General features: G+C 32.1%; 1 protein-coding gene across 1 annotated transcript in view; it reads right to left on the bottom strand.

Annotated features, from left to right (window-relative positions):
- LOC135950677 (exportin-1) overlaps nt 1-25,461 on the bottom strand; it is an 81,325-nt gene extending 55,864 nt beyond the window's left edge. The window contains exons 1-4 of the mRNA XM_065500206.1: nt 25,425-25,461; nt 21,526-21,896; nt 982-1,461; nt 569-901 (exon numbers count right to left, since the gene is read on the bottom strand). Coding sequence (XP_065356278.1) covers nt 569-901; nt 982-1,461; nt 21,526-21,896; nt 25,425-25,461 — 1,221 coding nt within the window. The remainder of the gene's footprint in view (nt 1-568; nt 902-981; nt 1,462-21,525; nt 21,897-25,424) is intronic.
- Between the last annotated feature and the right edge of the window lie 1,067 nt (nt 25,462-26,528).

Genomic DNA, 26,528 nt, shown 5'->3' with positions numbered 1-26,528 from the left:
ACCACTTATTGTTAGTTCATTAAGTAATGAAGATACAATAAATAAATGAAAATAAGAATAAAAATTAGCCCTGTACCAACAAAGTGATTAGGGAAATAATAATTTACACGAAGATTTAGAAAAATTAAATTTAGAGGCCAATTTCCAATTTAAACATAATAATTAACTGTGTCAAACACTTTACTTAAATCGAGTGATATCATTGTAGAAATTTTATTAGAATTGTTATTAAATATAATTTTGAATAATTTACAAAATTTTTAGAACTGAATAGACGTAATTCATTTTTTAACATTAATATTAATTTGTCCTCATTTTTTTCTTTTTTTGTAATAAATTATGTATTTTTTAAATAGATCTAATAAAATGGGATTTTTTGATCACTGTGGCTGGAAAGGGTTAAAACTCGTTGGACACGCTGTAGAGTTAGCTGATTTTGCTCAAATTTTCAGCATGTGAGTTTTAGAACAAAGTTTTCGGATACATATATTTATATATTAATAAATGTGTTAAGTTATGCTACATATTATTGTACTAAATTAGTTTCGGTTTGGATGATTTAGCTTACCTTATATAAAATATTAAGTCCGGTATCTGCAACATTACGCATGGTATGCTTAAAAGCCCAAACAACAGAGTCAAATACAAGCTTAAATTGTGCTGGTGGTATATTTAGGAAAGCTTTGAAGCAATGGGCGTTAACAGCTTGCAATAGCTCATAGAAACTGACGCGATGTTGGGGGTAATCTTCGAAGTTTTTATTGATCATATCAAGAGTACACTCGAAAACGGCATCAAATATTTTGGGAACCTCATTTGTGATGTCGTTTCGCAACTTATATACAATTACACCCATTGAACTAAGCACCTTTGGCTCTCTTGCTGACGGTACTTTGCAACGCTTTAAAAAAAGATTAATTAACGAGGAAACAAATAAATTTATATAAATGGAAATATTTGTAGAAGAGTTATGTCATTTACCTGGTAATCCAAGAGAATAGCATCCAACAATGGCGGTATAAAGCTATCCATTACAAGTTGATTGTCATTTGATCGAGAAACCCATTCAGAAATAAGATTAAGAGTTTCCTTTTTCACAACGTGCATTGCTTTGATTAGTGGTTGATTGTTTACATTTACGCCGTTTAATTCAATTGCTTGAATAATATTCTCAGAAGTAATTTTATAAACATTTAGCATATCTAAATAAATACGACCCAATTGGATAACGTATGCGTGACCTAAAGCCTTACAGGCAGCAACATTTGTTTTTAAAATGCTTCCCAATTGCTTTACGGCAGTCATATTTTTCAGAAAATCAACATTTTTCGATGCGCGAGAAATGATTTCATCCCATACTTGGTTGGGTAAGAACATATATTTCTCAATTAATATATCTTGTTGGACTTGATCAACTTGGGCGGATATCATATATCCTACAGCTTCATAGAATGTGTGAACCTATTTAAATTAAAGAAATATGTATATTAGAGAGCCTCTTTTGCATGATGGCAAAACGTAATGCAAATGTAGCCTCATAAAAATGTTAATTAAAATTTTAAATGATTTTCAAAATAAAAGATGTGAAACGCAAATAATTTTTACACTTTTCTCTAAGTAATCTAGAGTGGAGTCACTTTAAACGTTTATTTTGTACTGTACTTTAGAAAGTATTCAGCCCTTTCGTGAATCAATATTTCACATGAAATATGTTCCCTTTTCCATTTCTCGTTCATCAACATTGTTCACTTGAAAACATTATACATGTTGTGAAATTTTTAGATGTAATTTTGTAAACAATAAGCATCTATAACGAAAAAAATCAACTATTGTGAATGAAACGTTCAGAGAATATCACGACAGCAATATTCCCTTTGAGGGAAATGGATATTTCATGGGAAAAAATTTCACATTTTATTGCAGATAGGGGTGATTATTTTATCCATCAAAGTAATCTATTGGAGAGTCAGTTGTCACTTTGCAATCTGAAGTGTAGTTGTTTAAATTTTTTACTTTTATTCCTCTTTAAGGGTATGCCATTTTACTCATTATAAAGTATATAATGCTGAGTGTACTATCATTTTACTGTCCCTTGTTATATCAATCTGAAGTCATTTCAAAACTCTATATTTCTATTTAATGACTAGCTTTTTTACTCACCACTAATATAAATAATATCACTTATGTCTTTGAAAATTATTTTATATTATACTTTAGAGAATAGCCAATCATACGTGACAATTTTTTTAGTAGCATAACTTGCTGTAGGCCTAGGTGAGGACATACTAAAAACGTTTTTAAAGATTGTAAAACACCCTCAAAATTTTGAGTTATTTTGAAAAAATATCTTAGACCCATTTCCAATTTTAAACAATTATGGAGAGTCAATGAATTAAGCTTTCATAAAATGTATGCATGAAATGTTTATTTCAAGAAATTAGGTAAGTTATTTTAAAAAGTTTTTGATTTTTTTCTTAGTTTTTCAAATTCAAAAAAAGTTATTTTAATATTTTTCTATAAAAACCTAATTTTTGCAAAATGTGGACAACATTATACAGAAACAAACAAAGCATTAGTTGTTATAATCGGTTTATATTTGCAAAAGTTATTAAACGTTTTCGAAAAAAGTGCGAAAAAATTTACCTTGTAAATTAAAAAATGTACAAATAATTTTTTCTTTAGTTAATTGTTTTTTTATTAATAAGCGCTGCACAGTGGGGCAGAATCGAAATTTTTTGGAAATAAATCTGGCATTTCTAAACGGCTGGTCCGATCGGGATAAAATTTGAGTTGGGTCTAGCCAAGGAGTATTCGAGTTTAAGTTATTAAAATGGGCCCTACAAATAATACAGGGGCGGCGCTATGGGGGCTCAAAGTAGGGTACCTTCGATATGTAAAATTTTTAAACACTTGCCATTTTTTTGTTTCCCATTCGATTTCAAAGAATTTGATATTTTTGGAAAGCGCTCAGCTAGATCTTGAAAAAACATGCTTGCGTGTGCTATTTATCTCTTATAATTTTCTAGTTATAGGCATTTCAAAATTGAAATTTTAAAATTTTGCCATACCTTGGTCCGCTTTTTTAAAAAATATAGGGCGCACTTTTGGACCGAATAGACTCGAATTTTTTTTTGTTAGTTAGACAACTAAGTTACCAGCAACATACAAAAGATTTCAGAGCAATATCAATTACGAATCCAAAAATAACAGATTTTCAATTTAAAAATTCAAAAAATTGTATAATTTTGCTGTTTTTTGGACAAAAAGGTGACATAACTCTTTTTTTATTAAAAAACAACTTTCTTTAAGAACATATAACAATTTTATGTTTTTCTATAGGTTTCTTTACGGAGAACATTTTGGTATAAAAAACATGTTCTATTTTTCGAACATGTCGGCCCTACGCCCTTTGGAAATTGACCTATTTTTTTATCAAAATTTCCACATGTTCTAAAATCCCAAAGCTGGGATCAGAAAACGGAAAGCAGTTTTGGAAACCCTGATGTGTTCCCTATTTATCCCTAAAGTATTTTCCCAGCCCGGAAGGAAATGTGGACCCTATAGACAAAATTGTAAAAATACCATTTTTGGGATTTTCGCTCCAATTTTTAGGAATTGCGGGATTCCCTTTGACCTTTTGACAAGTTTTTTTACACCTTGTTATTTAGAATGAAAAACTTAAAAAACTCACTGAAAATTTCAGTGAGTTTCGTTAATAAATAAAGATTTTATTACATATTACATATTCATTGAGTTTCTAAAACTAAAATTTATATCAAAATTTTAATAGGATTGCAAATATTAGGAACAATTTGATCCATATTTTTTCCGAGCTATATTTTTTTGTTTAGATAAGTTAATTTTTGGTCTTACAAAAAAAATTTCAAGTCAATATCTCAATTAGATTCAAAAATATGCCACTTTAAAACTCCGTCCTTCAAAAATATTGCACTTTTTCATACTAAATTTTTTTTATAAATTTTCTTAATATTTTATTCAACACAAATCATTGGTTCTGACTCAGTCACATTAAGAAAATTTATACAAATTCTTTAGTATGAAAAAGTGCAATATTTTTGAAGGACGGAGTTTTAACGGAGTACAATTTTCATCCGATTTGAAAAATTAAAACCATGTTTTGTTAAGAACAAAATTTTCTTTATACGCTGGTATACATTTTTATACAAAAAAGTTTATAAACTTTGTTTTTTTTAGATATTCTTAATAAAAACTATACTTATAAATTAAAACTTTATAAAAATATGCACGTCATTTTAAAGCGCAATTAGTTAGTTTTCTTTCCAAACCCGTTAAAAAATTTTATGTTGGACAAAATCTGACTGAGTTACATGTCGATAAATTGACGAACATAACTGAAAACGTTTTTTAGAATAAATTCTGAAATTTTTTGACACAATTTGTTATGTACGCGATAGGTCGTTTTCCAAGTTTTTTCACTATAGCGCCTTGTTATTAAGTTTTAAAATTTTTTTTTATTTGTTGAAAAATGTATATTTTGATAATTTATTACCCTTTTTATCTTAATGCTAGTTATTTCAAAGGTGTAAACATAAAGATTTTTAGGCGTTCCAAATCTCGACAACTCAGACAGACATTTTCTAAGTTCAAAAAATAATTAACACCGTTTTGGTAAATTTTTTGTCACTCTGTAGAAAAAAACATATTTCTTTATTAATTCATTATTAATATATAATAAACATTTTTTTTTCATAAAAAATATTTTTGTAAAAAAAAATCAATTTGACGTTCAAATATCAATTGATTGATAAAACATTTTATGACATACAGTGACCGACATAGACTTTTATTTTCGCAACTCGGGGACTTCTAAACCATAATAAGTAAAAGTAATGATGCAGTTTTATTTCAAATGCAATTTTATTAATATAACAAAAAAATATCGCTAAATTTATAATTATTTTAACTTTTATTCACAAAAAATTAAAAAAATATGTTGACAAAAGTCTACATACGATCTGTACACTAAATAAACATTTTTCACCGAATACAAATTTTCATTAAATTCAATATTTCGTTGGGCCACCACGGGCATCTACAAGCGTCTGGCGTTCCCACGACAATTGGATCTACGCTCCGGAACGACCCGATTCTCAATCGGTCAAAGATTGTCAACCCAGCAACAGAAAATTCTATTAATTATAGCCGGCATCGAGCAAAAAGGTCCAGTTATCTGGATTTGCTCAGTGTGTCATACTCGCATCGCACGGAACACCATCTCAGTCCGATGCTCTGTCTGCAACAACTGGTGCCACCTGAAAAATTGCTCAGGTCTCACTAGTCACCGCAACTGGTCTCCCAGCTTCATAGCAAGTTGTTGTAGTACACAACCAACAAATAGAAGCACAACCCCTCCTAATATAACACCACAAAATCGTGTACACTCTCCACCTATAGTACACAACAGTCCACGCCCACTCCAATGGACATGCTCTGTTTGTCAGGATGTAATACGGAGAAATATAACATCAGTACAGTGCAATGGTTGTGGAAATTGGTGCCACTTGAGACGATGCACCAATCTGCGTTCACACAGAAACTGGAGTTCAAGCTTCCTAGCTGACTGTTGCATTAATAATCCCATTGCAACATTCCCCACTCCAGTTTCAACTGCTCAAACAACACCTCCCTGCAGTACTGTGCAAACGCAAACGCCACCGCATTCGTCTCAACTACAACAACTACCAAACCCGACAACACTTACACCCCAGTTGTCGAATGCCTTTCAACCTCCATCACCAAGGCAACCCTCCCGACAGCTATGGCATAATACTGATTCCCATCAGTCATTCCAAGTCATGCAGTTATACTGTAATGGACTTAGGAACAAGATCTCGGAAATCACAAAACTCATGCACGATAATAACATCCTAATAGCTGCAATACAGGAGACGAAGCTCACCAGTGATTGTTCCCTCTCAACTTCTGGGAATTATAACATCATTCGGAGGGATAGAGATAGAGATCATGGTGGAGGACTCGCTTTTATTCTTGAGCGAAATGTCAACTATAGGTTGACAGTCCCTCCCATCTCTCTCACATCCGACCCATTCTTAGAAGTAATGAGCATTTCAATCTTGAAATAGTCAATGTATATATCCCGCCAGTTAACAGCATCGGCGCCAGTTATCACCCAAGCATACCCCATCTACTGCAAGGTGATAACAAAATAATACTTGGCGATTTCAATGCTCACCATGAGAGCTGGTATTCCCAATTACCGAACGATCCCCGCGGAATTAGCATTGCCGATCAGATAGATGATTCAGACTTCGCTGCAATAATTGAGGACTTCTCTACAAGAGTTACTGCAAGATGCACAAGCTCCGCAGACATTTCCATTGTCTGCTCGTCGCTACCTATACCACCTGGCAAACCCAGACTGCTTTGAACTCAGACCACATTCCCATCTTGGTCACTGTAGAGAAGCCTAGCGACTTTGTGGAGCCCGATAAACGCACGTTTGTAAACTACAACAAAGCCAACTGGCATGGCTTTACAAACTTTATTGACGATTCCCTACGTCATCTGCCGCCCCCTACATGTGCCAGAAAGGGTGAGAAAGTTTTGAGAGAAACTATTCTTAAGGCGGCAAAGCGTTTTATCCCCGCAGGAAGAATACCTAATGTAAGACCCAATTTTCCATCTCAAGCAGCACGTTTAGCAGAACAACGCGACCACTTACATGCTAGCAATCCAGCTGATGAACAAATCGTACAGTTGACGGCAGAGATTAATAATCTCGTAAATGAACATCGTCGCAACAAATGGTTAGCCCATCTCGACCAATGTACATCTAGTTCCAAAAAGCTCTGATCTACAATTAAAAGTCTATCTGGATCGACAAATAATAAAAACATCGCCGCTGTCACCTTTAACGACATGCAATACTCAGATGCCAGGAAATGTGCAATTCAGTTCTGTCGACAGTTTGTCGAACGCCCCATCTCTCAGAACCGGGACAAAAGAGCCATAATCCGGAGAACTAAGAATCACAAACGAGATACTATGCCATATTCCTTCACTCCCGTTGAAGTTGAAAACATTATCTCCAAATCTAAACCCTCGAAAGCTCTTGGTCCTTATGGCATCTCAATGCTTATGTTAAAGAATCTTGGTAAAGTAGCAGTTAAATATCTCACACAGCTTCTCGAACTCTCGATTCGACAGTTGGTGATTCCTGATATTTGGAAAGTTGCGCGAATTATTCCCATTCTAAAGCCTGATAAACCCGCAACAATTGGAGAATCATACCGCCCGATTTCTTTATTATCAACAGTAGCAAAGGTTTTAGCATCGCTACTATTACCATCCCTGAAAGAGCATTTCTCGCTTGCCACCCACCAACATGGCTTCAGGGAATCTCATAACACCACGACAGCGTTAAACTTGATAACAACTCAAATTGCCAACGGCCTCAATCAGCAACGACCATGTCAACGCACAATTGTTGCAGCCCTAGACTTATCCAAGGCTTTTGATACGGTTGACCATTCCATGCTGATAAATGACATCTTGAACTCTACTCTGCCCAACGATGTCAAACGCTGGACTGCCAATTATCTCTGTGGCAGTCAAGCGTTTGTTGAGTTCAGAGGCCGGAAGTCCAACTACCGCAAGATAAAAATGGGCGTGCCACAAGGAGGAGTACTGTCACCCATACTCTTCAATCTTTATCTTGCCTCACTTCCTGAACCATCCCAGGATGTCTCGATGGTGTCGTACGCAGATGACTGTACTGTATTCTCATCTGGCGTAAATATTGACGACACAAGTGCCAAAATATCTCAATACCCAATACCCACCATCGTAGACTACTTCCAGGAACGTAAGTTGAAGTTATCAACGTCGAAATCAACAGTGTCACTCTTCACTTCATGGACTAAGGAAGTAAGGATGGAACTTAACATCTCGGTCGGAGACAGACGTATCCCTACGGTCCAGAACCCAAAAATTGTAGGGGTAATCTTCGATAGCCTCCTTCACTTCTCTTCGCACGCCACATACATTAACCAGAAAGTGAAGTTAAGAAACAAAGTCCTAAAAGCACTCGCAGGCACCTCATGGGGCATGGATAAGGAGACTATAACGGCGACTTATAAGGCAATTGGCCGCTCACTCCTTAACTATGCAGCCCCTATATGGACACCCTTTCTTAGTGACACACAATGGCGAGTGTTGCAGACCACTCAAAACAATGCACTCCGAATCGCAACCGGATGTGTCAAGATGACAAATGTGGATCATTTACATGAGGAAACCAAGATGCTGCCTGTCAGGCAACATAATGTGTTGCTGGCAATACAATATCTGGTGGCATGTCATCAGCCATCCCATCCCAACCATCAAATTTTGATGGAAGATCCCCCTCCTCGATACATCCGGCCAGACTTTCGGCATTATATTAGAGACATCCAGGACGTCATCCCATCAGACGTCGACCGATTGTCGATAATAAACGCACAGAAGGCATTGCACCAAATGGCGGTCACAGAAGCCATTAATGGCTACAGGTGCAACAAAGTCTTAAATGAACACCCTCCCGCGATTTCGGACAGTGAGAGGCAGCTACCCAGGCAAACTCGTTCCACACTTGCACAGTTAAGAGCTGGTTGGAGCAGTATTCTCAACTGCTACCAGGAACGAATTATTCCAGGCACTCTTAACCGATGCCCGGGCTTCGAGGTGCTGTACAATTGTCATGGGGCATGGTAGAGTAGCCAATCTTTGACAATTTGAGACCAATGTTTCGGATCGGTATCTTGCTGAAAAATCCAACTTTAACCAAGAGTTAAAATATCAACGGATGCTCTCAAATTTTGTTCCAAAATGGATTTGTACTGATAACGATCCATATTATCCTAAATAAACACTAACTTTCCCACTCCAGAAGCAGCGACAGTACCCTAAACCATCACACTGCCAACACCATGCTTAACTGTAGCGAGTAAGTTTTTCGGATCCATTGCTGTATTTGTTTTGAGCCATACTTTATCTCTCCCATCACTTCCAAATATGTTATACTTCAACTCATCAGTGAACAAAACTCGCTTCCAGAATTCCATGTCCTTTTCAAAGTGCTTTTAGGCGAATTCCAAACGAAGTTTGCGATCCGTTCGCTAATTTACGAGGAGTTCTGCTATAATTACCATTATTATTTAAGGTTCTTTGAATTGTTAGTGGATGAACAATAACTTCTGATCTTGTTGCGAGTTCTTTGGCCAATTTAGTGGTATTTACTTTTGAGTTTTTGTTGACTTCTTTTAAAATGAAGATTACATCTCTACGATGTAGTTTCTTTGGGCGACCACTTCGCTGCTTGTTTTTAACTCTACCAGTGTTTTCAAAGTTACTGAATATTGTTTGAACTGTAGACTTAATAAAGTTCACGCTGTGGTCGTATGTAGACTTTTGTCAATGTTTTTTTTTTATTGTTTTTTATGAATATTATTATTATTATTATTTTAAATTTATAATAAATTATAAATCTAATATTAAAGAATGAGCACTAGCTACATTGGCTATCGGCTCTTGGTAAATTAAAAATTAAGTTATAGATATTTAAAAAGAGTAATACAATTCATTCATATAGATAAGAGTTTTAAAATAAAAAACAAAAAAAAGTAAGTAATTAAATATTAATTCCAATTTGTGTTATAAATTTATAGATTCGTTGTATATTTTCCTGTGTGGTAACTTCAAGCAGTCTCATCGGTTATTCAATCCAAAGATGGCTGTCCTGGCATTCTGGTATGCTTCACATTCAAGCAAAATGTGTTTAACCGACAGATATAGTCCACATTTGGAGCAAAGGGGAGTAGTTTCCCTTTTAATGATGTAACTATGTGTTGCAAATGTATGTCCTAAACGTAATCTGGAAAACGTCTGGACCTGATGTCTGTTAACGTTAGTAGGATATTTTAGTTTGATGCAATTTAAATTCAATTCCTTGTAGTGGTGGTGCTCGTACATGGACCAAAGCGAAATTGTCTTTTGATGGATATAATTTTTTATCAAATTTTGAATATCAATTTTCTCCGGATTATTTTCCAATATGATAGGGGCTCTGCAAGCGAATTTGGCAGCTTCGTCGGCAAGATCATTACCTCTAATATTTGTGTGTCCTGGGACCCATAGAATTTTTAAAGTATCGGGGTTGCTTATCAAAGTATCACGTATCAGATTAATAGTATCCCATCTTCGTGAGAGTGGATTGCAAATAGACTGAACAACAGATAAACTATCTGTACAAATAACGACTTTTAGGTGTTTACCGAGAGCAATATTTATAGCGTTTACTATAGCAGATGCTTCAGCTGCAAAAATAGATGTAAAATCTGGTAGAACCTTTAGAGATAGAATTTCTCCATTAGCTTCGATTATTGCGTAAGCTGTAATGCCATTGGACATTTTTGATCCATCAGTGAATAAAAATGACCAACCTTTATCAAGTAAATCAATTTCCTTTTCCAGGTATTATTGTCTATATGCATCATTGGATGTGTTCCCTTTGCCAAATTTTGATAGCGAAATATCGCAAATCTCATTGTTAAAAAACCAAGGTGGATAAATGCATTTTGCACATTCCCACGACAGCCGGTTCTACGCACCGGAATGACCCGAGTTCACTCGGCCAAGGGCTGTCAACACAGCAAACACTGCTGCTACAACAACAACAACAATGCATTTTGCAGGTTTGTTCGTCTGGTTTATATTAAGATACGTTGCAATTTGAAGTGATTCGCCTAAAGCTGATGTCTTGCGGCATGTTCTTTTGGCATTCAACTGATTCTGAACATCTTCATCAATAACAGAATTATTCAGAAAAGTTAACTTTGGTATTAATGTAGATTTAGCTTCGTGTATCCGTTCCTCAAGCGATGGTAAGCCGGATTCAGCAAAGATATTTTTTATTGGCGTAGTTCTGAAAGCATAAATACTTGATCTGATGGCTTAATGGTACAATCCCTTAATAATTTTTATTGTTGATTTAGTTGTATTGCCAGTTAAGAATAGTCCATAATCGATCTTACTAAGAACCAGAGCTCTGGTGATGTAAATTAACGTGTCAATATGAATAAAGCTTTTTTTTACTTGATAAAAATAAGATTATATTAACTCTCGGGATTAGATATTTCTTTAGAGATAAGTAGTGCTGGTTCCACAAGTAATTTCTAGTAAAAACAACACCCAATATTTTCATTTGATTCACATTGTTGACAATATTATTATTAATGTTTATACTATATGAACTTATATCACATAACTTCTTATTACATACATGAAATTTCTTGGTCTTGTTTGTTGATATTCTCGCACCGGATTTCAAGGACCATTCATTCAATTTGACTAAAACATTTTGTAATATATTGTTACATTCAAGGTTGTTGTTCTTTTTGGAAAATATGTATAAATCGTCGGCATAAATGCAATGATCCACATATTTACATTTACTAACTATAATGCTGATTTCACTGAATGCAATAATAAAAAGGATTACGGACAATGGGGAACCTTGCGGAATTCCGTTATGTAGTGGGTGTGTTGAAGAGTAGACACCATTTATTCTAACGCGAAATTTGCGAATTCTTAAATAAGATTTAACATAGTTAAATATTTTCGGTCCAATTTTCCATTTGTTCAAGATTTTCAGAATTACATGGGAGCCAATTCTATCAAAAGCCTTCTCGAAGTCAATTGAAAGGATTGATACATGATTACGAGATGAAAGAGCCTTAGATATGTAGAAATCAATATGCAAAAGCGCATCAGTACACCCTCTACCGGCTTTAAAAGCTACCTGGTTTCGGGATATTAGAGAATTTGTTTCTGTAAACCAATATAAACGGGTTGCCACTATTTTCTCCAGTATTTTGCTAGGACACGACAGTAAAGAAATCGGACGATATGCTCTTACTTCAATTGAGTTTTTACTGGCTTTTGGAATAGGGATCACCGTAGCTGTTTTCCAATCAGTAGGTATTATGCCCGTATTCATGATATTATTATAAATGACTAAAAGTCTCCTTTTCGCATCAAGACTCATTTCCTTAATCATTTTGTATGACACCCTGTCAAAACCTGGTGTAGAACCTTTTACCTTGGCAAAACAATACATTAGTTCAGTAATTTAAATTTCACTCTCTATATTAAGAGCACTTGCATTAGTTCTATCACTGGGTAGTATGTTGAGATTTTCGTTCTGTTGATAGTGTTTTTTGAAAATTTCCCAAGCATTTATTTTATTTTTACGAAGATTAGATAAATCTTTATTCCACCAGTGTACGTTAGTTCTCCTATTAGTGGATGACTGGGGTATTGAAACGTTTGCAGCTGTTCAAATGGCCTTTGTAATTGATGATGCTTCTCTATTTATGTTTGTAGATGGTGGTTTCTTTAGAAGTTCGTCATCAACGGCAATAGTGTACTTTGTCCAATTAGCTAAGTTGAGTAGGAATTTACGATTGAGGTTAGATCTTCTTGTATTATTCCTTAAAGAAATCGTAATAACAATAGGAAAGTGGTCACTATTGTACATTTCATGTAAAGTTGGAGAACATAAGGATAGATCCACATTTGTTAAAGTACCATGCGTGGAGAAATGTGTTGTTCTACCATCATTTAGAATGCACAAATCTGAGGACATTATAAAATTTTCCAAGGTATAACCCCTGTGGTTATTGCTCTGAGAGCCCCAAGCTACGTCCCAGGAATTGAAATCCCCTATAACGAATTTTGGAGCAGATGTAGAATTGAATATAGTTAGAAGTTCCTGTCTGGAGAAAGATTGGCATGGTGGTATATATAATGAGATTACTGTAAATTTAATATTGAGTTGAATTTCTATAATAAGTGTTTGTAGTGTGGAATTAATATGAATGTCTTGAAGTGGTATTGAGTGGAGAATTGTAGAAGTAGGCTAAATAGCCTTTTGGTGTAATTGGATTGAAATTATCTTTACAATGTGTTTCTTGAATGGATATTAATGATGGATTGTGCTCTTTAATTAGTAGTTGCAGCTCACTGATATTGTTAATAAAACCATTCATGTTCCATAGCAATATCTTAAAATTAGCCATAGTTAAATTCGTAACTGAATTGTAAAAGTTAATTTACAATTGATAGATATAAAGAGCACGATTCCATGATGCATAATCTCAATTAGCTATCAAGATTAACATCCATATTGGATGATGGTATAAAATATTGATGATTTGTCAAAAGTTCCTGGGTTAATTTCCCAAGAGGAGAAATAAGGTTGTCTGAAGGTTGATTATTGATGTTTAAATTTTCTTTTGTTGTTGTTGTTGCTGTATTCATTTTCTTGTTCTGTTTAGTTGTTGATTTTTTATTTCTCTTAGGTGATGTTAAAGCATTTTGTTGTTTATTTTTTAATTTTGATGTTGATGTTGTTGTAGCCTCAAGGTCTATTTCGTTGGATGAAGAGGAAGATTCTCGACGAGGGATTTTTTCAATTCTTAGTGCTTTTGGTGATGTTGCTGATATTTTTGGTATTTGTTTATTTTTTGAATTATCATTATTTTTTGTTATTTCGGAGTACGATTGATTTTATTTCTGTTGTGAGTTTGCATTAATTTCGTATTTTCGTTTTGCTGAACCGAAAGAGCATTTATCAATTGTTTTAATTTTTTTATAATCTCTTTTTGTTGTATAAAACGTGGACAGTTTTTGTCGGAAGCTGGATGATCATTACTGCAATTTGCACATTGCAAACGGGTACATTCTGATGGTTGGTGTGGTGGTAAATTACGGCTTTCACATGAAGCTGGGTTAGTACATCTATTTTTAGTATGTCCCAGAAGCTGGCAATTGCGGCAGCGCATGGGGTTAGGGAAATATGTCTTTACTTTTACTTTATACCAGGCAACATCGATGACTTTTGGTAAATTGTATAGGTTGAAAGTGAGAACCATGTTTCCATTATACTGTTTGGTCCATCTTCTTTGCTGAAGCTGTATTTATATACTGAAACAACGCCTTAATTCTTTAACTCATTTACTATTTCTTCCTCTGAGACTTCATTAAGACATGGTGCATACACAACGCCCTTTACGAAGTTTAAGGTTTCATGTAGTTTAATTGTTATTTCGCAAGCATTTAACAATGACTTAGCTTTTAAGAATTTATCAGCAATAACTACAATCATCCCTTAATTGACTGATGGAATCAATTAACGTTAAAATCGAGTGTAGACCTTTTTGAATGATGAACGGACTTAATTTTTGTAATTGGTTATCCTTTGATGTAACAATCAAGTATTTTGGATCACTTATTATATTGGTTTTTATTGGTGGAAGATGGGGGAAATTCTTATTGTTTTGTTGATCCATATAATCACCTAATATGGCGAACCTATTGGATAATTTGTCAGGTGGCCCTGGGGCCATTTTTCTATATTTTTCTCTCCTTTGTTTTTTTTTTCTTAATTCACTTATCAAATTTAAAGTTAACTATTTAAAGTTCTAAATTGATTTCCTTTTTTTTAAAAAAACGAAAAATAATATCAAAGCAAAATTAAACAACCGTTATCCGATACAAGTAGATTCAATATAAACGCAGTCAAATAAACACGTCTGTAAACAACGAGTGATAATCGATGACTGTTTTTATGAATAATTTTGCAAGTTTATATTGCAACAACATTTTTTTTGGTGCATAGCAATAAAAATAGATTTCAAACAAAACTGCATTATTATTTTTTTATTTACCGGGTTTTCTCTAATAAAGTGGCAAAAATTGTGGTCGTATGTAGACATATGTCGAACACTGTACATACACATTTTAAATATTCAAAATTGGGAAAAAATTTTGTATGGGAGAATTCGAAAATCGGCTTTACGAAACAGACCGAATGTACCTAATGTAGTATTTTAGGTGGCTAAAACAATCATCACAAAATTTCCATTCCAATGAAACCGGTTTGAAGCTAATCGGGTGGATAGTTTCAGAGTATATAACAGACTTGCATAGGTAGAAACATTTTTTGTGTTTTATTTACATACATTATAGAGTGTCCCTTAGAATTAAATTTTTTGAAATGTTGAAACGGTACCCGCTGAAAACTTTCGTAATGACCTAAAATACCCGTGCCGACTTTCGATTTAGTTTTGAAGTGCATTTACAAGGGAAACAAATTAATTTTTTTCAGTTTTTTATTTAAATTTTGTTATTAATAATTTAAAAGAATCGAAATGTGTACGTAATTGTCGTTCTAATGAGATATAAAATACAAAAATTGATTAAAAATTGTTAAAGTTATTAAAAAATCTGCCATTAATGTGTCTCAGGCCACTACAGCAATAAAAATTAACATATTTTGAGAAATATTAAAACAAAAGTTTATTCTTACTTAAAAACCTATTCGCAGGTATAACAAAAAAAAATATTTTTTTAACGACAGTTTCAAAACTCCAATTTAAAATTTTTAAAAATTTTGTTAAACAAATTTCAGAATTTTTTGATCATCACAGCGGGATTTATTGACAACATAATAGGGAATAAAAATGTGAAAAAATATGTCAATACCTCCTATAGTTTTTCCGTACCTGCGATATAAATTTTTCGATTTTCGAAAAAAAAACTAATTTTTTGGCCATATTTTGCGAATGAGCCCAATTTCCTTACAGTTATTAATTATAAGTAAAATCTGTTCAGAATATTATAGTCCAGGTAATTTTAAACATAGTCTGAAAGTTTTCCTAAAATCGGAAAACGTTAAGCCTTAACCCTCCGACGGTTGAGGAGAAATTGCCCTTATACGAAGTACAAGGTCCACAGGGACCTTTAGGGAATTTTATATGAAAACGCATTTTTTAAAATTTTTTTTTGTTTTGATTTATTATTATTTACTAATTATACATGTATAATGAATGTTTCATTTTCATTTCATTTTCATTTATTTATTTTTATTTAATCGAGCCCAAATGGGCCATATATGATTATATTAGAAAAAAAATTTCTTTTATATATAACATTATTAATTTTTTATGAATTTTATATGAAAAAAACCTAAAAAACGAAATTTCAGTACAAGTACCTTTTCACACGTTCCCGTACTAAATACGTTACCGTAATAAACACGGATCGCTTTGATTTTTTAAAACGATTATAGATAAAATTTCCTTGGAGTACATGTGGGGGGCGGGTATACTTCCCATGGACCATCAAGGAGTAATTTCAGTTTGAAAATGAAAAACACATTTAAATCTCAATAGAAACTAAACTATTGGTCGGATCGCTTTGATTTTTTTTAAACGATTCTAGATAAAATTTCCTTGGAATATGGGGGCGGGGAATACTTCCCATGGATCATCAAGGAGTAATTTCAGTTGGAAATTGAAAAAGGTCCCCTTCTCATCCGCCGGAGGGTTAAATCGTGAAGGTCAAAATTTTTCAATATTTGGAATTTCTAATGGAAAGATATCGAAATGTTATATGTTTTTGGGCCGATTTTGATGAAACTTAAGAAAAATATAACATGAAGTCTAGAATTTATAATAACAACACAAAAATGGAAATTAACCCTTAAGAGCACTTGGGGTCAAAATGACTGTGATTTTAAAAGTTCAGAGTCATTTGGTCCCCAAGTGCTATTAAGGGTTAATTTCCATTTTTGTACTGTTATTGTAAATACTAGACTTCATGTTATATTTTTATTAAGTTTCATCAAATTCGACCCAAAAATATATAATAGTTTGCTATCTCTCCATGAAAAATTCCAAATATTGAAAAATTTTACCTTCGACCCTCAAGATTTAAGTCTTAGCATTTTCCGATTTTAGTAAAACATTCAGACTATATTTAAATTGACCAGGACTATCATATTCTGAATTGGTTTTACTTAAAAATCATAAATTTTTTGGTTATACCTGTGAATAGGTTAACTGTATCCTATGAAGATAAAAACTCATATACAAGTAAATATGGATATATTTTAAGTAAGAATAAACTTTTGTTTTAATATTTCTCAAAATATGTTAATTTTGTTCCTACATTTCTTGTTCTATTGGCCTTAGACACGTTAATGGCCTGGCGATTTTTTAATAACTTTAAAATTTTTTAACCAATTTTTGTCTTTTATATCTCATTAGAACGACAATTACGTACACATTTCGATTCGTTTAAATAAAATTGCAAAAGTAATTACTTAATAGCTAAATTTTTTAAAAAACTTACAAAAAATGCATTTTTCACCCTTGTAAATGCACCACAAAACTAAATCGAAAGTCGGCACGGGTTGCCCTTCTTAGAACAAGCTAAACTATTTTTTGGTGGTATATTTGGTCATTACGAAAGTCTTCAGGGTGTACGGTTTCAACATTTCAAAAAATGTAATTCTAAGGGACACTAACATACATATACTATGTATTTTAGTACATGGCAAAAAAAATAATTCTTGATCCAATATCATGTTTACAATTTGGCTTCAAGCGGACACATTCAACAGCGCATGCACTATTGAAATTTCATAGTAATGTGACTAATAATTTAAGACAACAGAAATGTACTGTGGCTGTGTCACTAGATATTCAAAAGGCGTTCGATACAGCGTGGCACAAAGGAATTTTGTATAAATTATTTGACCATAGCCCCCATATAGAGTTCATTGCTGAAAATTACCTAAACATGCATAAATTTCTTAAAAATATAGTTATCAAGTTGAAATTAGAAACAAAAAATGCCAATATACATATGTATATAAAATCGCTGTGCCAAATTTTTGATGATCGGCCCATATAAGAACCACATTAACCTACGCAAATATCTAAAGAAAATATATACTGAACCAAAATTTTACACCGATGTATGATTTGTATTCAAGAATAATACTACATGCTTTTTAAATATCGGTCCATAATTTCATAACTCTCATATATGGTTCATTCTTGGTTGTTTAAATGAAATTGTACTAAATGAGCCCTCAAATACTTAGATATCACGATCCACTTGCGATAATATCTAGAATACTCATGTTTTATTGTAAAGATGAAATTCGATTAAAATAAATAGACATCACGTTAAAATATTTTATGACAATCGAATCACAATAGGTCATATAAGTCCCACAATCCAGAAATATATTAAAGCATATAAACATTAATATCGATAAAAAAAAATCCACAGAAATTAGTTTCAAGTAGACAGAAATCATACTGCTTGATTTTGTGACTATGGGTTCATAATTATATATAAGAATCATATCAGAAAAATTCATTAATCGCGAATATATATTAAAATTTTATGATATAACTCATTTCCATATGCAAAATTTTTTGAAAATAATCTAAAATAATCAAAAGTAATCTTTGAAAATAGTCGGATTATTTTTTGATTACTTTTGATTATTTTTGATTATTTTCTCGTAATTGCAAGTAATCTTGATTATTTGTAATCGTAATCAATTAGTAATCGTGCAAATCTGAATATAATCGTAATTTAATCATTACTTCACCTTTCGAAAAAAGTAATCTAATTACTAATTATTATGATTAGTAAACATTATTTAACAGCTATGAATCATCTAATACTATTCTGCGAAATGCCATATAAGCAAGGACCAAGTAGCACAAAATAAACTGCTTAAAATGGTATATAATCTATCACTAAATTACTCTACTCGACGTCTACATAATCTGGCTGGCTTTGAGCTCGTCCATGATAGATTTGGCTAATTTTTCTCTTTCATTTAAAATTCTAAAACTTCCTTGTACATATATTAATAAAGCAAATCAAAACAAAGAGCAGCTGTGCTTTATTGTTTATTTTATTTTTCATCTGTTTGTGGCTTGGTATTTTATACTAAGGTTTAATTCACCAATGGTGCTCAGTTAAACCGATTTTATATAGTTAATAAACAATAAGTGAGAAACACAATTTTTAGTTTAAATTAGGTTTAAAAGAAGAATGTATATTATCTTTATCCCAGAAACTAGCTCTTAGTTATTTATGAACCGATTTTACTGATATATTACAAGATCTTTTTCAATTAAATATCTGAGGCATTTGGCAAGTTTATTGAAACATACAGATAAACGGATTTCGTAAACTTTACCCAGTATGCAAAATGATTCGAAGTTATATCGAAAATGAATCATTTTTTCGTAAAATTTTATCGATATCGACTTCGATATAATATCGAGAATGTGCGTGTTTTCCTAGGTAGAGTGCAGAGCGATAAAGAGTCGAAAATCGTTTATTATTCTGATTCTAATTTTTATCGATATACTATACCTTTTTCGGTATTAAAAATGTTCTAAAATGATTCGATTTCGATTAAATATATGAACAATTTCGTATACTTTATACTATCGAGCAATTTCTTCTTGAAATAATGCATATTCAATACCTTTATTATTATCCAATAATGTTGGGTTAGATGTGTTTTCATTTTCAAATGCAATAAACTCTGCACATATTTCTGATGTTTGCTGATTTTGAAGATTCGAATTGTCAAAAACAACATCAATAATTGGCTGCGCTTTTCTTTTAAGACGTCTTCGATCCATTTTTCGTGTTAAACTATATTTTTATGAATATGTTATTGATAGGATAAGAAATAAAATTTTATTTTCTCACAAATTGACAAAAGAATAATGTACTTATGTATATGAATTTGTCAATTTGTGAAAAAATAAAATTTGACATTAAAAAAAACTCGAACATTATTCGCCATTTGTATAAAATATTAAAATACCATATTCTAAAAAATGTAGATTGGATAGAGCATCATAATAAATTCATATTTTCGATTTTAATTCGAAATAAGTTCGATAAAAAGAACTGACTCGAAATGTTGCATACTGGGTACTATCTTTAAGGATCCAGAATGTATACATATGCATGTATAGAGGGACGCAAATGAATTGAGCACGATTTTTCCGTATCTTGGAACAAGAGGTTATTTCTTGGAAAACCATAATTGAGTGCATCTTTTAAAATGGTCCATCTACCTAACGATTGTTGTGAAAAATGTAATATTTTATGAATCCTTAAAAAATATAAAAATAAAGAACAAGAATTCGAGTACGCTTTTCAATAAAACAATGAAATATTTTTAAAATATGGCAATTCCATGTCACCGTACGTGACATTTGTACGCCTATAGAGTGGAATAGATTTTGCAAAAATAAGAGTATCTGAAAAATAATTTGGTCTTTATGTTCCATTCAGAGGATACAATATTTTAAAAAAATTATAAGTTCTTTCGAAACATTGTTGTGCAAAATATCGAGCGAAATAAGGGTATATCGTACTTGACTTGGGTTTTTAATTTCACGACCTTTTTTGATTCCCGAGAATCGTGTAATTTTTTGGTACGTTCCCGGATACTCGAGAATTCCCGAAATATATATATAATTTTAATGTAAATTCGAAATCATATGAAAACATAAAAGTTATAATTATAATTATATTCATCTTCAAGTTCAAAATCGCAAAAAACTTTCGATTCTGTTTACCTTTTTTCCCCTGTTCAGGTCCATAGGCAGCAAACCGTTCAAAATTCAAGGAAACAATCAACTACAAAAATGTACCTAAGATTTCAATAAACAACTTTGTAGAACATATGAACTTCCTATGAATGATTCTAAACACCGTTTAGGTAGGTCAATATAAGTTAGTAAGAAAAAACTAAGAGAATTAAGTGTTTTGGGTGATAAACTATTAAATTATTAAGGGTATTCATATTTTCTTTGTGTTTTTTGTCTAAAAGTGTAAAAAAATCAGAGTGTAATTTTTCCATTTTTTTTGAAATGAATACTCTTATTATAAACTAAAGCCTACTTTTAGCCAGCTTTAAAATAATTTACAACATAGTCAATAAAAAAAATGGTTATTTTGGTTTTCTTTGAGTGGGATCCTGGAAAATCAGTTTTTCATAATTTTTTCGTTAGTTATCATACAAAACTCAATTAAAATCATCTAATACTATTCTGCGAAATGCCATATAAGCAAGGATCAAGTAGTACAAAATAAACTGCTTAAAATTGTATTTAATCTACCACTAAATTACTCTACTCGAAGTCTACATAATCTGGTTGGCTTTGAGCTCGTCCATGATAGATTTGGCTAATTTTTCTCTTTCATTTAAAATTCTAAAACTTCCTTGTACATATATTCAATATATAATATAATTTAAAATATACTATAAAACAGAAAAGGAGCATATGTCCCTAACATCTTCACCTTCTGAGACAAATGTATATATAATTAATCACCCTTATCGTGGTTGGCGTAAACGTCTTACGCCTACGACTGTTTCGTACTAGATTAAAGATAAAATGAAAACCGTTTATTTAATCTAGTACGAAACTGTCGTAGGCGTATGACGTTTACGCCAACTACGATAAGGGTGAATATTATCGTAATAAATAAAATTATAATTTTCAAAGGGGTACATTTGCATTTATTTTGTTGTTTTTCTGGTATCGCCAGCTACTGAAATGAATATAGATTTTAGGTACATACCTGTTGCGGTTGTAAATCACAAATTATGCTACTCATTGTACTTAAGATCTCATCAATAAATGTACAAGCCTCATTTGGTTGTATTGTCACAAAATATCGCCTGCACTTGATAGCAATTTTTATAAAAGTGTCGCATGCCATATCCTGAACACCATCATGAGTCTCATGCATAAATTCGAAAAGTTTATTTACAACTGTTTTAAGGAACTTCCAGTGAGCTCTTAAAAATCGCGGATACTGTCCCACAACGTACATAATATTTGACGCAATAATGGCTTTATTATCTTTACCCTTCTTCTGCTCGCACAAACCCAATAGATCTTTAATTACGGTCACCAAAAAGCGTTTCTCATCCTCTTCACAAAAAGCACCTTGAAAATAAATTGATATTTAATTATTAAATCATAAAATATTAAAAACAGGCTTAAATAATAAAAATGGTTAAAAAAATGTATGGACATTAATTTTAATTAATTAATTAATTTATGTTAAAAATGTTTATATATTATTTTGTCATTTTTTTTTTAACAAACACAAACTGCGAAGCGTTTTGCTTGTCAGCAGATACACCCAGAGTCTCTGGCGGGAATCGAACCCGCAACCCTCAGATTAATAGTTCAGCACACTATGGTTTTGAATTTAAATAAATAAATAAATATAAATAAAAAAAAACAATCAGTGAAATGCGCATAGGAGGAACTAATTTATTCCCAAACAATACATTTTACTGAATTTACAATATACAGTGGTTCTAACGCATAATCGGACAAGATTTTGTCTACTGAAAATGCTCTAAACATCAAAATAATGCACCAAAACAAATAGTTTTTTTTCGCTTATAATTACACTCCACATTCCAATACAGGTAAGCCTCCATTTACGCGGTACTTTATTTACGCGAATTCTATATTACGCGAACTCAAATTAGCAACCATTTTTTGAAATACGCGACTTTTTTTAAACGATTTTTAATAACGCGACAACAAACAACAAGAAACGAAAAAAAAAAGCAAGCGAACAACATATTTCTTTTTTGAAAACTCCGTTAATTTTTATGAATTGTTTGTTATGTTTTGATCTCTTTATGTATTAGAATATTTTATTTTTTTAATTGAAATTTTTTCCTTAATTTTCGATAAGAAATAATTTTTTTAGTTGAGTTTTTTTACTTCACTTTTGTTTTAAGTAAGTTTTTAAAAGTACAAATAAAGGCAAGTTGTAATAATGGCCCTTAAAGTATATATCGTCGCCTTAAATGCAAACGGACGTAACTACATTTTTATTGTTTTTAAAGGATATTATAACGTATAATAAGAGAGTATTCTTGGCAATTGTTCAATCAATCAAAAACTCGATTTTAAATTTTTGTGCAGTAACGTCCGCTTTCATTAAGGTGACTGTATGTACATTAGAGTGCTCCAAAAAAACAAAATTGCGAATTTTGACCGTCCCCCCCTCTAGAATGGTTCTATGTATTGTAAAAACTCGTTGTGAAAAATATTAGGATGATATGATAACGCTAACTGGTGCCGCAACGACGCTGAAGTTTTGAGGTGCATTTACAAGGGGAAAAATGCAATTTTTTCAGATTTTGTAAAAATTTTGGCATTAAATAATTACTTTTGCAATTTAATTTAAAAGAATCGAAATGTACACGTAATTGTCGTTCTAATAAGATATAAATGACAAAATTTGGTTAAAAAATTTTAAAGTTATTAAAAAATCGCCAGGCCATTAACGAGTCTCAGGCCACTTCAACAAGAAATGTAGAAACAAAATTAACATATTTTGATAAATATTATAATAAAAGTACATTTTTACTTAAAATATATCCATATTTACTTGTATATGAGTTTTTGTCTTCGTAGGATACCGTTACCTATTCGGAGGTATGACCAAACAAATTTAATTTTTTTAAAGGCAGTTTCAAAACTCCAATTTCAATTTTTTAAAAATTTTGTTAAACAAATTTCAAAATTTTTTGATCATCACATTGGGATTTATTGAGAACATAATAGGTAATAAAAATATGAAAAAAGTATGAAAATACCTCCTATAGTTTTTCCGTACCTGCGATTTAAATTTTGAGATTTTCGAGAAAAACCAATTATTTGGCAATTTTTTGGCGAATGAGCCGAATTTCTTTATTGTTATGATTTTTAAGCAAAAGCTATTCAGAATATTATAGTCCAGGTACTTTTAAATGTAGTCTGAAAGTTTTTCTAAAATCGGAAAACATTAACCCTTAAATCGTGAAGGTCAAAGGTCAATTTTTTCAATATTTGGAATTTCTCATGGAAACATAGCGAAATGTTATTTATTTTTCGTCCGATTTTGATGAAACTTAAGAAAATATAACACAAAGTCTAGTATATAAAAGTTGAGGTTAATTTTAACCCCAAGTGCTATTAAGGGTTAATTTTAATTTGTCTGCAGTTTTTGTAAATACTAGACTATGTGTTATATTTTTCTTAAGTTTCATCAAAATCGGCCCAAAAATATATAACATTTTGCTATCTTTGCATGAGAAATTCCAAATATTGAAAAATTTTACTTTTGACCTTCACGGTTTAAGGGTTAACGTTTTCCGATTTTAGTAAAACTTGCAGACTATATTTTCAATTACCTGGACTATAATATTCAAAATAGCTTTTACTTAAAAATCATAACAGTAAGGAAATTCGGCTCATTCGCCAAAATATGGCCAAAAAATTAGTTTTTCTCGAAAAAATTTAAATCGCAGGTATGGAAAAGCTATAAGAGGTATTGTCACACTTTTTTCACATTTATATTCCCTATTATGTTGTCAATAAATCCCCATGTGATGATCAAAAAATTCTGAAATTTGTTTAACAAAATTTTTAAAAATTTGAAATTGGAGTTTTGAAACTGCCGTTAAAAAAATTAAATTTGGTCATACCTAGTTTAACGGTATCCTACGAAGACAAAAACTCATATACAAGTAAATATGGATATATTTTAAGTAAAAATGTACTTTTATTATAATATTTATCAAAATATGTATGTTAATTTTGTTTCTACATTTCTTGTTCTAGTGGCCTGAAACATGTTAATGGCCTGGCAATTTTTTAATAACTTTAACATTTTTTAACCAATTTTTGTCTTTTATGTCTTATTAGAACGACAATTACGTGTACATTTCGATTCTTTTAAATTAAATTGCAAAAGTAATTATTTAATGCCAAAATTTTTACAAAATCTGAAAAAATTGCATTTTTCCCCTTGTAAATGTACCTCAAAACTTCAGCTTAGTTGCGGCACCAGTTAGCGTTATCCTATCATCCTAATATTTTACACAACGAGTTTCTACAATACATAGAACCATTCTAGAGGGGGGGACGGCATGTACCTAGAAAAATTTTTGCGTCCATACAATCTTGGAGCACTCTAATGTACATATGTATGTGTTTTCTATTTAACGCGATTTTTAGGTCCCAATTTATTTTTTGTTATGTGCCTGTACCTAGAAAATTTTTTTCGTCCATACAATCTTGGAGCACTCTAATGTACATATGTATGTGTTTTCTATTTAACGCGATTTTTAGGTCCCAATTTATTTTTTGTTATGTGACTTATGTATTGTTTTACGCGAAATAAAAAATGTTGGCCCCACAAAATCATTTCGTTCTAAATTAGAACCTCGTTTTACGCGAATTTGATTTACACGCTATTTTTTTGGTCCCAACAAACCGCGTAAATGGAGGCCTACCTGTATATACAAAAATTAAAATTTGCATAACTAAAACTGTAAATTTTTGCAGAAAAGCCAAAATAACCCAATTTCTTGAGTTCAACACATAATGGGACAAAGTAAAACATTTAGTTGCATATTCTTTGTTGTCTAGAATGGCCTGTAATCGCTTTATAATAGATTTTACCAAGTTTTGGCACACTTATGGCTCTTTTGAGTTCCATGCTTCTAGTAAGGATTCTTCTAGCTGAACTAATTTGTTACTTTTTATATGGTGCACTCTCCTAGCTAATTCCTGCCAAAGATTCTTAATTCCATTAAAGTCTGGAATCTGTGCAGGTGGTTCTATATGTTTAGATCTATTATGGATCAACCTTAGCTAAGCAACACTTGATGTGGGCTTGGGATCATTGTCTTGATAAAAGGCAAAGTTGTTTGCGATACCAACTTTTTTGCACATTGCTTTACATTTTATTTCAAAATGGTTCAAAATTGTGAGAAAAACAAATCTGTCCCTTTTGCCTTCAATAAAATCAAATTGAGTACTCTGGCACTCTACATTCATCCCAAACTATAACAGAGCCCACTACAGTGGCTTTTGTGTTTTTATATTGGAATTCGGCTTTTGATTTCCGACACAAAAACAGCTTGCCGTCTGACCCATATAAATTAACAGCCTGGCCCAGGATGTCGAAAGACAAATGATTCGAACAAATTTGTATGAAAACTATTCGAAAGAATTTTAAAAACTTTAGTGTTTTTCATACAAATTTTTTCGACTCATTTTTCTTTCGACATCGTGGGTCAGGCTGTAAATTATTTCCGTCAATGAACAAAACCTTGAAATAATGAAACCTAGCTATAAAAATATGTTTTACGGTGGTTTACCAACAAATTTACAACTTGTTCATAAAAATCATCTGTTTTGGTTATAGTTTATTAGTTATTAGTGCAGGTTGCGGCGCCTCTGGTGGTGAGATGCCGCATTAATCAAGCCAACAACCTTTATTTAATTATTTTACTTCGGTGGCGTTTTGGTGTTATACCACCGAAGGAGGGCGCTGTGATAAATATTAGTTATTAGTAGACTAAAAATTATTATAAACTGATGTTGTTGATTGGCAGCGGCTGGGAATCGAACCCAGGCCGCAAATACCATATCATGCTTAATGATCAAACGCGCTAACCAATTAAGCCTCAGCACCCTTTGCTCACAATTTAGTCATTGATGAGGGAATGATTCCATATTTCGGTAGGCATTCTTGTAAGAGGAAAGCATATTCGTTTTGAA

The sequence above is a fragment of the Calliphora vicina genome, chromosome 2 (assembly GCF_958450345.1).
Source record: "Calliphora vicina chromosome 2, idCalVici1.1, whole genome shotgun sequence".
In the NCBI taxonomy this organism is placed as follows: Eukaryota; Metazoa; Arthropoda; class Insecta; order Diptera; family Calliphoridae; genus Calliphora; species Calliphora vicina.
This window is presented reverse-complemented; position numbering and strand designations above follow the sequence as displayed.